At 48.4% G+C, this 13384-nt stretch overlaps 1 protein-coding gene across 4 annotated transcripts in view; it reads right to left on the bottom strand.

Annotated features, from left to right (window-relative positions):
• The window catches only part of ENOX2 (ecto-NOX disulfide-thiol exchanger 2), a 54604-nt gene that overhangs the window by 6197 nt on the left and 35023 nt on the right, over positions 1–13384 (bottom strand). For 3 of the 4 annotated variants that reach the window (XM_065846569.2, XM_065846567.2, XM_065846570.2), the window contains exons 6-12: positions 12926–13159; positions 11808–12020; positions 10194–10300; positions 5050–5164; positions 3220–3401; positions 1220–1327; positions 387–443 (exon numbers count right to left, since the gene is read on the bottom strand). In XM_065846569.2, coding sequence (XP_065702641.1) covers positions 387–443; positions 1220–1327; positions 3220–3401; positions 5050–5164; positions 10194–10300; positions 11808–12020; positions 12926–13159 — 1016 coding nt within the window. The remainder of the gene's footprint in view (positions 1–386; positions 444–1219; positions 1328–3219; positions 3402–5049; positions 5165–10193; positions 10301–11807; positions 12021–12925; positions 13160–13384) is intronic. The other variant, XM_065846568.2, reaches the window with a different exon arrangement.

Genomic DNA, 13384 nt, shown 5'->3' with positions numbered 1-13384 from the left:
GCTAGCGATGCGAAGACTTGGTGAATGCACTAAAAGCGGGACTTTTTTTTCCTCCTAAGTTTTCTGCGGAATTCCAGTGGTCTGAGCACCACAGACAGCTGTAATTGGAAACAGCCTCCAGCCACCAGCGAAAAGGACTGGATTTGGGCCAATAACCAAGACAGAATTAAACAGCCCCTTGGGTTTGCTTAACTTCTTATGCCAGTGCAATTCTCAACTAGATGGGACTGAAACTGTGCAGGCCTGGCCCAAGCAGGCCGTAATCTGCTTCCACGGGAGAGAGTGAAGGTCTACACCAACTTTGAAAAATTGCTCATTTTACAATGAGGTGCCACTGCTTCCCTTGGTAAGATATTCTGACTAAAGCAGCAGAAACACGGACTTACATTCCCTTGACAATCAACTGCATCTCTCTCCTTCTCCTCTTCATCTGCTATGCTCTGCTATGTAGAGGTAAAGAAAAGGAAAGGTTACTGGTGACAGCCTGTTAATTCTGTTCCGTGAAGATTACTGGGATACAAAGCCAGTTTTAGTTATCAGAAAGCCATTTCTTATCTTCCCCAGCTCATGGCACAAGAAGGTAGGGCTAAAGATTGAAAATCTGAAACTAGATCAAGTATTTAGCTCTATGGTCCTTGGAGAGAAGTGCTGCCCAATGTCTCTTGTCTCTCCTGTATGATTGTGCCTGCGCTATAGAGAAGAGGACCAAGCGAGTTTAGATTCCCGCATGGGTCCACAATCACAAGACAGAGTGGATCACACTTGAGAAAAAATGGTATTCATGTTTAGAATAAATCCAGCAAGCATGAGAATATTACAACACTGACAAAAATGTTCAATTCAATAGTGCTTTCTGGAAGCCAGACGAAAACGTGTCCCTAAAATACAAATCTAAAAATCAATGTTTGATAATTGAGACTGTTTTCTCTTAACCTTTAAAGCTCAGGTTGTAGAAAAACACATTTCGGCTGCCATACCACTGTACACCATAAAACAATACAGTTTCTTACATGGATTGTCTCATGGGTACACGAAGCCAGCAGCAAGTTCATTAGTGGTGTATGCCCTCCAATTTGGCAGGTGATTTTTTCTGCCTTTCCAAAGCTGCTCCTAAGCTAGGGCAAGGTATCTTGTGCACTTTACTGCACTCATGATGGACCACAAAATCTGAGGACTGCATTTACTATTCAGAGTAAGGAAGCACTGGGGCGGTACATACCTGCTCCTTCAGGTTTTCTAACAATGTCTCCATTTTCAGTTTTTCTTCTCTCACTTTTTCTAGCTCAGCTTCTCTCTTCTTGTATTCATCTTGTACTTTCAAAAGATGCTGCAAGAGAAAAGATAAACGCAATTCTTAACTTGCCTATCACCTCTCACTATTTTCAAGAATATAAAATTATTAAGGGCTTTTCCATGAAGACCAGACAGACCATATTCAGAACAATTAAAAGGTTAAGTATACAACAATAAGGAATCTTTTCTACAATGTACCTTAGAAACATCTTTGCCTATTTGCATGACTTTGTAAGCATGAAGCAGTAATTCCATCATCAACAAACCCCTCTGTCCCTGAAATAAAGCACGTGTTATGCATTTGATTGTGGGCCTGACCCACAGTAATGTTAATTCCTCCTCTCCCCATGTCTGGGTCACGCTGTGGTCGTACAAACAGCACATGAGAAAGAGTAGCACAGAAACAAGCTGGGGAGCTCACCCTAAAGTCTTTCTGTATCTCTAGTTCCACATCAAAACAGAGGTGTCTTGCAATTTAAGAAAAGACTCTGAAACTGCTACTAAATAAGGAGATTCGCACTGTGACCTGCACAATTTCACACTGGAGTAAAGCACGGTGGCTGCTCCCACCCCGACACCAGCCCAGCAGGGCAAACAACGCCCCGGCGAGCTGTGCACCCCTGCCCAGCAAAGCTCAGGAGAAGGGCTGGGGGGTGAATCCCAGCCCACACCTCAGAGGCGAGCAGAAGGAAACTCTCCAGCCCGACCTGGTGTCTGTCACGGAGAACCAAGTTGTGGTTGTGGATATGACAGTGTGCTTTCAGAGCAAATTGGTACCCTTGGATGCGGCCATGATGAGCAAAAAAAAACAACCAACAAACCAACAGAGGAAAAGTATGATTGATCCCCCATCGGAGCCAGCAAAACCAGCAAACTGCCAACAGAACCGTGCCTCCCAGAAACGGGCAAGATCGAGCCACCAGGAGGAGACGAGCTCACCCGCTAATATGGCAAAGGCACCAGCCTAGCAGCTTGCCTAGGTCAAACCAGGATACATAAATATACAGCCCAGTGAATGCTTTCTTCCAGCTTAAAATACCCCTAACGAGATGTTTACTTTAATACTTTTCTCCCCTAACTAGAAGAAAAAAAAAATTCATAATCCTACTCATTAATAGTTACAAACATCTTTTTTCAACAAGGCAGTTGCTCCAGAGTCTTCTCCCAACACTGTTCATCCCCGTAGTGATGTAAAAAGAAACCTGACCTGCCTGGTACCTGCGAGAAGGGAATCCTGGTACATCCTACAATTCCTGCCATGTCCTCCCACACTGGAAGCTGACGCTGACAACAGAAGGTTTTTCCTGCCAGCTCCAGCATCACAAACACCAGATCTGTCAATTCGGATGTCAGGTTCATCCAGATAACAACCACAGCCTTCACAGCATTGCTGCAGGTTCTTATTTTAACAAGTTCTTACCTGAACTATTACATGCTCTATATGCTTGGTTATCAGTCTGGCTTAACATCCCAAGGGCTACTGTTAAGGTTTATGAGGACTCAAACCGCTCTAGATTCAGCCCAGGGAAATCCCAAAGAACAATACATGCCCTACACATTTCTGTGAGAACAAAAGCTCAAAGCAAGCTTGAGATTTCCCACTTGCTTATGCTGGTAACTGGGATCAACCCCAGTTATGGAGACTCAGCACTTCAGAAGTCACAGTGTGGTCAAGAAAAGAGTATACAAGGAATTCATGAACTACAGATTGTTTCCAATTGACTTATCGGTTCACACACAGACACTGTTCTGAATGCTTGGTTGTTCAGGGTTTCTGTGGCATCACCGGAAATGAAAAAAGGTTGCTTCCATTTGCCAGTTTTGACCCCACATAAAAACATAATGGCTTTGTTTGTGTTTCTGCTCCACAGCACAGCTCCTTTGCCTTTGTAGCGAGGCCCCAGCTCTAGAAAAGTCCGGGCCCACCTTCTGCATCCCCTGCAGAGCCTGCTGGAGAAGCTTCATCTGCTGCTCCTTGGTTGTGTCGTCATCCCTGCTGGCTTTGCCCTGCTCCTGCTTCAGCAGCTCCACCTCGTTCCGGTAGGCATCCAGCTGCCAGCGCAGACTGTCGTTCTCCTCCTTCAGGGCTTCCACCTGTGACACCAGCGCTGGAGAACAAGGCAGAGAGAGAGCAAAAGTCAAAGAACTGCGAGCAAGAAGTCCCTGGGTGCTCTCCCCCAGCACCCAGGGCTCGGGAGCCCCCAGCGCCCAGTTACAAATCCAGAGTATCAAAATGAATTTCTCCCAACCATTGTTTGCGTCCTCTGTTTAGAAAACAAGCTCCTCTGGATGAAGAGCAACTCTCAGTAGTGAATGCAGTATTTAAGCTTGGAAGAAAACAAAACAAACAAAAAAAAGAAGCAAAAGAACATATTGGGGTGAAATGACCATGCTGTAAGAAGCAGGTTTCCTAACCAGCAAAGCTGAAAGACTCTGGGAGAGGTTTCCCTGGCCACTTCAGCCAGAAGAACGTCTACATCAATCGTGGGATGAAACACCTGCCTCAGCCTGGTGTCCACACAGGGCTTGGTAAATTCAGGAGTGGGATTATACAATGTGATGGCAGCAAAGACAGGCCCAGCAGGCTCCAAAACACAGCCCTGGTGCAGAGGGCACAGCCTGGCATGCTGTAGTCCTGCTCGGTACTCAGGCCGTGGCCAGAACACATGCAGGCCGGTTTGCCCAGCACTCGCACGCTGTATTGGAAGAGAGACAAGACACGCTGCATGGGATGAGTGTGGGTTTGTGTGGGTTTATTTAACTGCCCCCTCTCATTCACCCAGCCAGTGAATATGTTGGGCCCCACTCCAGACAGCTACACATTTTAAAAGGAAAGACAGTAGGCGATATTCAATGAATGGTAGGACAAGGGGCAATGGGTACAAACTGAACACAGAAGGTTCCACTTAAATATGAGAAAAAACTTCTTCCCATTCACACCCGCCTGGACACCTTCCTGTGGAACCTCAGCTGGGTATTCCTGTCCCCCATGGGGGGATTGCACTGGATGAGCTTTCCAGGTCCCTTCCAACCCCTCACATTCTGGGATTTCCCCCACAACCTTCATGGTGGCATTTCCTAAGCTGAATGTTGGACTTTGTAACCTCAACATCCAGGAAAGCCCTTCAATGCATTTTTGGACTACTCATCCTTGGTTTCCTGCAGACAAAGGGAGAATGGGTATTTGGACAGTCAAGTTCTCCTGTCAGTCGCAGCCAAGGGCATTTCCAGCTGTACGACACAGGAGCACTCAGCTGACCGCACAGCCTTGCTATGGCCACATTTGTCACTGCACCCCTTTCTGTCCCCTCCACAAGCGCTGCTGCTGCTCAGAGCGCCAGTGAAGCCCAGCGCCCCAGCACGCGGACCTGCTGCTGTGTCCGTGTGTCTCCAGCGCCGGGCAGACACCAGCAGCACACACAAACAGGACAGCACAGGGTGATGTAGCTGCAAAAGCACAGAGCAGCTGTGCAGGTGGCTCAGCCCCCCCGCACACTTCGACATGAACCCCCACGTCACACTAGGGACAGCGGTCCAGACACAGCGAGCGGTAGGTTCCCCTGGCCGTGGCGGGGAGGATCGACAAACACCAGCTACAGAACCAGGCACTGAGAGGAAAACAAACTCCAGATAACTGCAGCTGATTTTGCTCCACCTGTGACAATTTTGACGTACAGAACAGTCAGAACAAGACTCCTGAAAGAAATCACTGATGAGACAAGTACTTAGTTTATGAACTGTAAAAAGTCATTTTACCTGATTCTTCTGTTTCTTTCATCTCCGATGGATCTTCTATTTCTTCATCAGACATTTCCATTTCCTCCTCTCTTCGAATACCCATTAGTTCATCATTATGAATGTTACGAATTTCCTAAGGTTCAGAAAGTAGAGGCTTTTTTAAAATACAGGTTACAAGGAACAGATTGGTTGGATAAAGAGATGCCCAAATCTAAGTCTGCAAAATGCAACTCCATGATACAAAAAAGGGGAAACAATAAAATAATATTTGGTACAGACTACAAGATCAAGGACAATATCTGGTGTGAGTCAATCTGTCAATGCTACCGGAATTACTGATTCTTCCGTCTCCCTTCTCCTCCCTGTCCCTGTGGCCTTGCCCACAGTAGTTTCTCGGTGACCTCTCTCCCTGCATCTGCCCTGCTTGACGTCCACACGCCTCTCCTACCTTCAGTGCTGCCCAACCTCGGAACCTCCACTGGGTCGCTAGCTCACGTCTCCTCACTGGCAGCACTTCTAGACCCGACTGATCTGCTGCCAGCGCCTCCCCTGCTCCGCACCACCCTTCCCCGGCCCACCCTGCCCCGCTGGGCTCCAGCCCCCCGCTCTCCTGAGCATCACCTGGGAAGGACGCCCCACTCTGATCGAGCAGTACTTTGGTTCAGCCCTCCCTGACACGTACGTCTGAGTGAAGTCAGCCCTGCTGTGCAAACCGTGAGACATTGTGCCAGGCTGTGTCTTCTCACGAGCTAATGGTCCCAGCCCAAACTGGGACTAGAAAAATCATCATAGAACCTTCAGAGAATGTTGGAAGAGACCCACAGCATCATGGAGTCCAACTCCTGTCCCTGCACAGGACACCCCACAGGTCACCCCATGTGTCTGAGGACGTTGTCCAGTCTCTTCTTGAACACTGTCAGGTTGGGCCGTGACACCTCCCTGGGAGCCTGTTCAGTGTCCAGCACCTTTGGGTGAAGAACCTTTTCCTCATGTCCCACTGACCCTCCCTGGCACATCTTCTGCCGTTCCCTGGGCTCTGTCACTGTCACAGAGAAGAACTCAGCCCTGCCCCTCCTGCTCCTGCTGAGGAACCTGCAGCCCATGGGCTCTGCCCTCAGTCTGCTCTGCTCCAGCTGAACAAACCCAGGGACTTCAGCCGCTCCTCACACGGCTTCCCCTCCAAACCTTCATCAGCTTCATGGCCCTAGATCTAACTAAACCTGCTACAGCTGAACACCAGCACAAAACCCACTTGATGCTATAAATACCTGTAGGCCCCCCAAGCCCATGGAGCTCTCCTGTGCAGCACCAGGCGCACGGCAGGGATCTCCTCTGAGCAGGGACACCTCTCGAGGTTTCCCCACCAGAATGAGAGAGCCTTAATCCAGCATCTGATATCTATAATGAGCTAAGTGACATTTTACATTATGCTTAAAAGCATATTATATGCTAGCAACATTTACATGTATACACAAGGAAAGGCTGAGGGAGCTGGGGCTCTGCAGCTTGGAGGAGACTGAGGGGGGACTCATTCCTGGGGATCAATATGGAAAGGGGCAGTGTCAGGAGGATGGAGCCAGGCTCTTCTCGGTGACAACCAGTGACAGGACAAGGGGCAATGGGAGCAAACTGGAACACAGGAGGTTCCACTTAAATATGAGAAGAAACTTCTTCATGGTGAGGGTGTCAGAGCCTGGCCCAGGCTGCCCAGGGAGGTTGTGGAGTCTCCTTCTCTGCAGACATTCAAACCCGCCTGGACACCTTCCTGTGGAACCTCAGCTGGGTGTTCCTGCTCCATGGGGGATTGCACTGGATGAGCTTTCCAGGGCCCTTCAACCCCTGACACTCTGGGATTCTGTGTGATATATCTTCAGCTATAGTTTAATTATTAGAACTATAATAAGTAGCAGAGTGTGTGACTACTGTCTAATCATTGTTAAAGCACCACTGCCAAATCACTGTTTAATTATTATTCAATTATTGCTTAATCACTACCTGATTACCATGTAATTACCATTCAGTCATTGATTAATTATCCCTTGATCATCATTTATTCACCAATAAAACCCCTGTAGTTAGCCCCACAATGATGACTTCTCTTAATGATTCACCTGTGAGAGCAGCTCCCCTGGTGCTGTCCCCTCCTGACACATCTGCCCAGCGTTTCCTCCTCCTGTCACACAACACATCCTGCACCTTCCAAGCACTGGCCTACAGGGCACAGCCTTGGTCCACACTAGGGATCAGAAAGGAGCAGAGATGCTCCCTCCTGTGCCGGTCTCTGCGCTTCCCCAGCTCCTGCCTGTGTGTGTCCTTTCTACTCCATCCATCATGTCCAGGCAAAACTGGCCAACTCCACCTGCTACTATGGACAAGAGCCCTGCTCCATCCTCTGCTCCATCCAGCTCACACTGGGCAGAAATGGAGTTCTGCACAGACACCCATCAGCCCGTTTGCAAACTCAGCCTCTCCACACCCCCTGCCAAGCAGGACAAGCAACATTCAGAAAACTGGTTACTCAAGGAGATGCAGATGTCAAGACCAGAGGCTCACACAGGCAGCCAACTGTCCCTACTCAATGCCAATTTACCACAACTTCACTTGGATTATACACCCCAGAAACTGCCATAGGAGAAAAGACAGAGAAAATTTGCTTACGAAATAAAACTAACATCCAGCTCTTCGTAGATTTTACTCGAATAGTCTGAAACTTTCAAAAACTCTTCTTGCCAGCACCAAGCACATGGCCACCAAGAGCAGCCAAGAGGGAATTGTAGCATCATAGCACAGCTTGGGTTGGAAGGGACCTTCAAATGCCATCCAGTGCCACCCCTGCCATGGACAGGGACATCCTCACCAGTTCAGGTTGCTCAAAGTCCCGTCCAGCCTGGCCTGGGATGTCTCCAGGGATGGTTCATCCACCACCTCTCTGGGTACCTGGGCCAGGCTCTCACCGCCCTCAGGGCCAACAATTTCTTCCTCAACGTGGAAAACAACCACGGACACCTTGGGGACAGCAACAGGGAAAGGGTGAGAACAGGGCAGATCTGGGCATGACGGGCAGTGCTGGTTACACTTCCAAAGCAACTGCTGCCCCAGAGACCACCCATAAACCAGCAGCTGGGTTGAAGACTAGAGGATCATTTTCCCACCATCTTTAGCTGACTCTGCTCAACAGCTGAAACCCTAAAGCAGCCTTGAAGCCCGAGAAGGCTGTATGGAGCACAGCACGCAACACATCCTACACCACGGATCACCAGCACCCTCACTGTGCCCAAGGGAGCCCTGGATGGGAGAGGAAAAAGCATCAGAGAAGGCAAATACTTCCCTAACCAAGGGAATATGCTGGCTGGTAGCTACCGTAGCATGGTGGTTCTCCAGCTCTCAAGTTTCCACGGCTTCTTAATGAGCTGCCTGCTGGCTTAATGACACTGCTGGGAAAGCCACGTGAAGACTAAAACCCTGGCCTAGCGTAACTCCCCAACACACACCCATTCCCTGAGCTGCCCACCAGGCTCTTCTCCAACGCGGTGACCCACAGGATTAAAGTCTGCCAAAAGCTGTCTCACCTTGCGGGTCCACCTTCCTTAAAGAGAAGACCCTAAGCTCTGGGAGACCATCAGGCTGAGCCCAGCAGCAAGTGCTCCTGGAAGAGGCCCCAGCAGTGGTCTCGCAGCCTCTTCCCACTGGGAGAACTTACCTTGGAACAAAAGACAGCTCCAAATGGAGAGAGCGCTCCCACCCCAGGCACAGTAAGCAACCTCAGTAAGCAGGAGAGAACAGGAGCACCAGGCTCAAAGCAGAGACATTAATCTGAATCAGACTCTCCACCTGGCCTATCAGGTATAAAACGAAACATCAGCTCCTGTAGCTACTACAAAAGGTTTGACTCGGTGGGATTTGGCAAGTCCCAGAAGTGCAGTCTCATGGGGAGATCACAGCTGGGAACTTCCTTGGCAAGCTCTGAATGGCTGTTTTCCTGTGTTGATAAGGATCGATCATCTGCTTTTGGCTGGGTATTACCCAACTCCGCAGACTTCTCGCAGGTCACAGCTATGTGGGAAGGTGGCCTGCATACACAGTTTTAGAATATACTCGACTTAGTGGCGATCACTGTCAACTCTGCCCATGATTCAAGCTCCACCCTACTTTAAAAGCTTAATGAGCGAGAAAAATACAATTTCTCACTTTTCCCTTCAACATTTTTCACACTCCAGGGTGACAATACCTCCGTCACCACTTTGAGCATTAACCTTTCTAGGGAACGGACATGGAAATGAGACTCAAGGAGAGACAAGCTGTGAGCAGCAGACCCGCCACGGGGCTCTTTGCCGCTCTTGGTAGCCCTGCACGTCCCCTGGAGCACAGATATCTCCTCCCCTCTTCCTCAGCCAGACACACAGCAAGACAAGCTCCACCGCCAGATGCAGACAAGCGACGTGACATCCCTGCCAGGCAGGTGACAGCAGGTGGCATGTATTTCACCACTGACTCCAGGACAAACGTCTCCCAAACCCATTGCTTTCCCAAGAGACGGCCTGCCTTTACTTCAGCTGGATTCTTTCTGACATTGTGCCTGACTCCAGAAGGATTTGATAAGTTCAGATAAGGGACTGAGAACTGTTCTTCCCCTTGCAGGAAGCACAATTGGAGTAAAATGTCCTCTTCTATCACCCCCCCTGCTTGTCAGCACCTTTATGTCCTGTATTTCACTAGTAATGTCACTGCATGGGATACATACACTAATATCAGAACATTCTCCCTCAGACTCTTCAGCCGCAATTATTCCCACCGATCAAGTCGGTCAATAAAAATGTGATAAAACAGATCTCTGACGAAGCTGAGGGTTTGTGCTGGTTTTGTTTAACATCTCTCTAGAAATCCCTCTTGCTTTAACATTAAAACCAGCAGAAAGCAGATAAATCATTATTACTATTGTGCACAACTTCGATCAGCATACAGATCCCAACGTATTGCTACTAGTAACGCAAATACCAAAAGAAAACGTATTACCTGTAGCACAACAGACGACTGAGTAATTCCCACCTTACACTGTGAGTTAAGGTGGTGTTATCCACACAAGCATTGTGCAAACTTAACATCAATATCCTGAGAAGAAAGAGACTGTGCTGGAGGATCTAACACAATAAAAAATTACCAACCTCTGCTTGTTTGCACCACACGCTGATGTTCTTACGCTGAGCTTTCGTGAAATGGTCCCAAGCCTTTTGTTTGGAGGCAGAATGGTACACGGCCACTATCTGCTCGACTGTAGTATCAAATCAGCAGTCAAATCAGGCCAGAATATCATCCAGAGAGCACGAACAAGAGGAGTAAAGGAGTAAAAAAGTGGAATCAGGCAGGTGGTTTGGCTGACCTTTTCTTATAACACTGTACTGTGACCAAGCTTTGCTCAGGGAAGGGGGCTGCGCCTGGAGAGGAAAGCGTGGACTTCACCAGGCCAGGGGCAAAGGCTCAGAGTGTAACCATCGACTGGGAAAGCGGCACCTGCTCTCAGCTAGAAAAAAAGGCACACGTTGCGCCGAAAAATAGTCAAATACGCTGTGCAACGCTGCCAGCGAGGGGAACAGGTACTCACCAACACAGCACTTGCTGTCAAAAACGGGATGATTAAGTACAAAGCTGGCACTTTGGATGCAGTCCCAACGAACAGTGCCACAGCCCACTCGTGTGTACAGCGGGGAATGGATTCTGGCATCAGCCAGCAACCTTTTTGGTCCCTGAGACTTATTGCTTCTATTTTTCCAGGTTTTTGGAGAAATAAAGTGCCTCTCCTGGATGGGAACTCAGCCAACAGCAGAAAGCACATCTACCTGATTTGTTTTATGCTTGTGATGTTGTAGTAGGTGTAATTCTTACAAAATAAAATAAGCTCTCTGCTACTTAGATGAACTTCAGAGTGGCTGAGATATCAGTGGTGTTATAGAGCGCGGTTGCATCTATTACGACCCACTCTGCAGTGCTTACTACATCCCTCTCTGCACTGTGTGACCAGATTTTTCACCACAAATAGACTTTTTTAAAAAATGAGGTACTAAACAAGTAGCAGCTGAAATTATTGAATGCAAAACCAAAAGGTAAAAATGTCCACAACTTAGCCAAGGGGCTTAAGGAGACTCAGCACAATTGTGGAGAAGATACTGTTAAAAAACAAAAAAGGATAGAAAAAAACAATTCAGACTCACTAAAGTAAGGATGTGTACGAGGCAATGAGTGGTTTGAGGAAATGTTCTAAATCACATCTCAGACTAACACAGCCCATGCCTCTTCCTTGATTTCCTTGTTTAATAAAGTACAGGGATTTGAAAGAGCCAGGTTCAAAATGCTGTTCTGCAGCAGGTTTTCAGTTGTGACTGAGGACAGGGTGTCGGGAGTGCTCTGCTGCATCCTACCTTTGGCGAATACATCCTGTATACTTCGCCGAGGCACCAGATTACCAGGAACTTACCTTGTCTGTGCACAGATGTGGAGTTGAAAAGATGACAGAACTACTAATGTACTATAATTAAAAGAGGGAAAAAATTAAGAATTCATTCTCTCCTCCCCCCAGATGTGGACTCTTACTCCAATGAAAAGTACCACAGAAACTTTTGCCATGTTAATGATCTATGCTTATAAATTAATTGTAGCTGAATCAAAATGATTGCTCCTTCTTTTCCTGAAGCCCTTTTAATGTTGCCTCTCCAGACTCTAGAAATTAAGCATCTTCCCTGTAACAACAACAAAGCAACATTCAGCATGGAAACACTACTCACACTGAACCAGAATCCCTGAGAGAGCAAGTTTGAATTTCTCTTTAGCCTCTTCCATCTCCTTCTCGTGAGTTGCTTTCTCATTCACAAGCCTGCGGACGTGGCTGTTGGCCGACTGGATCATGGAGTAGAAGTTGTTGGCAGTCCTCCTGTTCACTTCTCCACGCTCTATCCAGGTCAGCAAGGTCTGTATGGCTTCCAAGAACTTGGTGTCATCTGCAGCAAGAAAGGACACCTTTACATCACACAAGTCCGGGGTCACCTGCGCAGCTTTCACATCCTTTCCCTGGCGCTGCTGAGCTGCTCTCTTGCAGAGATCAACTTACTTTGGGCAGCTGATCACAATTCTTGAAAGCACAGTATTATCTGAACACAGGGCTATACAAAGGAAGGCAAGCCTAACATGAAGTTGATGACATGAGGATGGAGCCAGGCTCTTCTCGGTGACAAACAATGGTAAGACAAGGGGTAATGGGTTCAAACTGGAACACAGGAGGTTCCACTTAAATATGAGAAGAAACTTCTTCCCAGTGAGGGTGTCAGAGCCTGGCCCAGGCTGCCCAGGGAGGTTGTGGAGTCTCCTTCTCTGCAGACATTCAAACCCACCTGGACACCTTCCTGTGGAACCTCAGCTGGGTGTTCCTGCTCCATGGGGGGATTGCACTGGATGAGCTTTCCAGGGCCCTTCAACCCCTGACACTCTGTGATGGAGCAAACCATCTATTGAGGTGCAACAAGAGGACCAACTGCTACAAACCTACCGGAAAACTTCATATGCCTATTCAGATGTACTCTTTCGTGAAAGAAAACATCATCCGGCTCCACAAGCACCAGGCCACACATGGGTCTTGGGCTTCAGAGAAGGTCTTAGGACTTAGACTAGTCCTTTTAGCGTGAACAAAAATGGTTTGGAAGAAACTGTTGTACTCAACTATGGGTTTGTTTTTACAAAAAGACAATTCTGAAGAAGAGACGGCTATGAGAGCTGCAGTGTGCAGGCTGAGAGCTCAGTCTGAACGGGCTCTGCAAGGACTAGATGGGACCATCATTTCAGTTCAGCAAGACAACCACTGGACAACACAAACCTCTGAAGGGCGGCCATGGGCTGCAGATCCACTTACCTTTCAGTTTCTCAGCAACAATGCTACACTCATGGTCGGAGTAGTGCACGACGGGAGGCGGGGAGGGCGGGCGGAATCGCTCCTCTTGCAGGCGCCGGCGATGGCGCTCCTCCCTCGCCAGCATGCGCTGCTTACATTCCCACTCGTACAGGTCATCCCGAGCCTGAGCAAAATCCACGTGCAGGCGCCCGGTGTCCTTCTTGTCAGTGCTGGAGCCCAGCCTGATGCGATAGCCTGGCAGTGACGACAGGTGACTCACCTTATGCTTCAACCACCCGTCAGTGCAAGTCCCGCTTTCCCACAGAGCCAGAAAACCTCCAAACGGAAGAGTTTACTGAAGAGTTTAGCGCACAGAAAGCAATGCTGGAGGAGAAAGCATTGTTAGGGGCTTTGCTGTTATCTGGCTGTGTTCTGCACATGCTGGGTAAGATCCTACACGGGCCTCTACTCCAGGAAACA

The sequence above is a fragment of the Patagioenas fasciata genome, chromosome 11, assembly GCF_037038585.1.
Source record: "Patagioenas fasciata isolate bPatFas1 chromosome 11, bPatFas1.hap1, whole genome shotgun sequence".
In the NCBI taxonomy this organism is placed as follows: domain Eukaryota; kingdom Metazoa; phylum Chordata; class Aves; order Columbiformes; family Columbidae; genus Patagioenas; species Patagioenas fasciata.
This window is presented reverse-complemented; position numbering and strand designations above follow the sequence as displayed.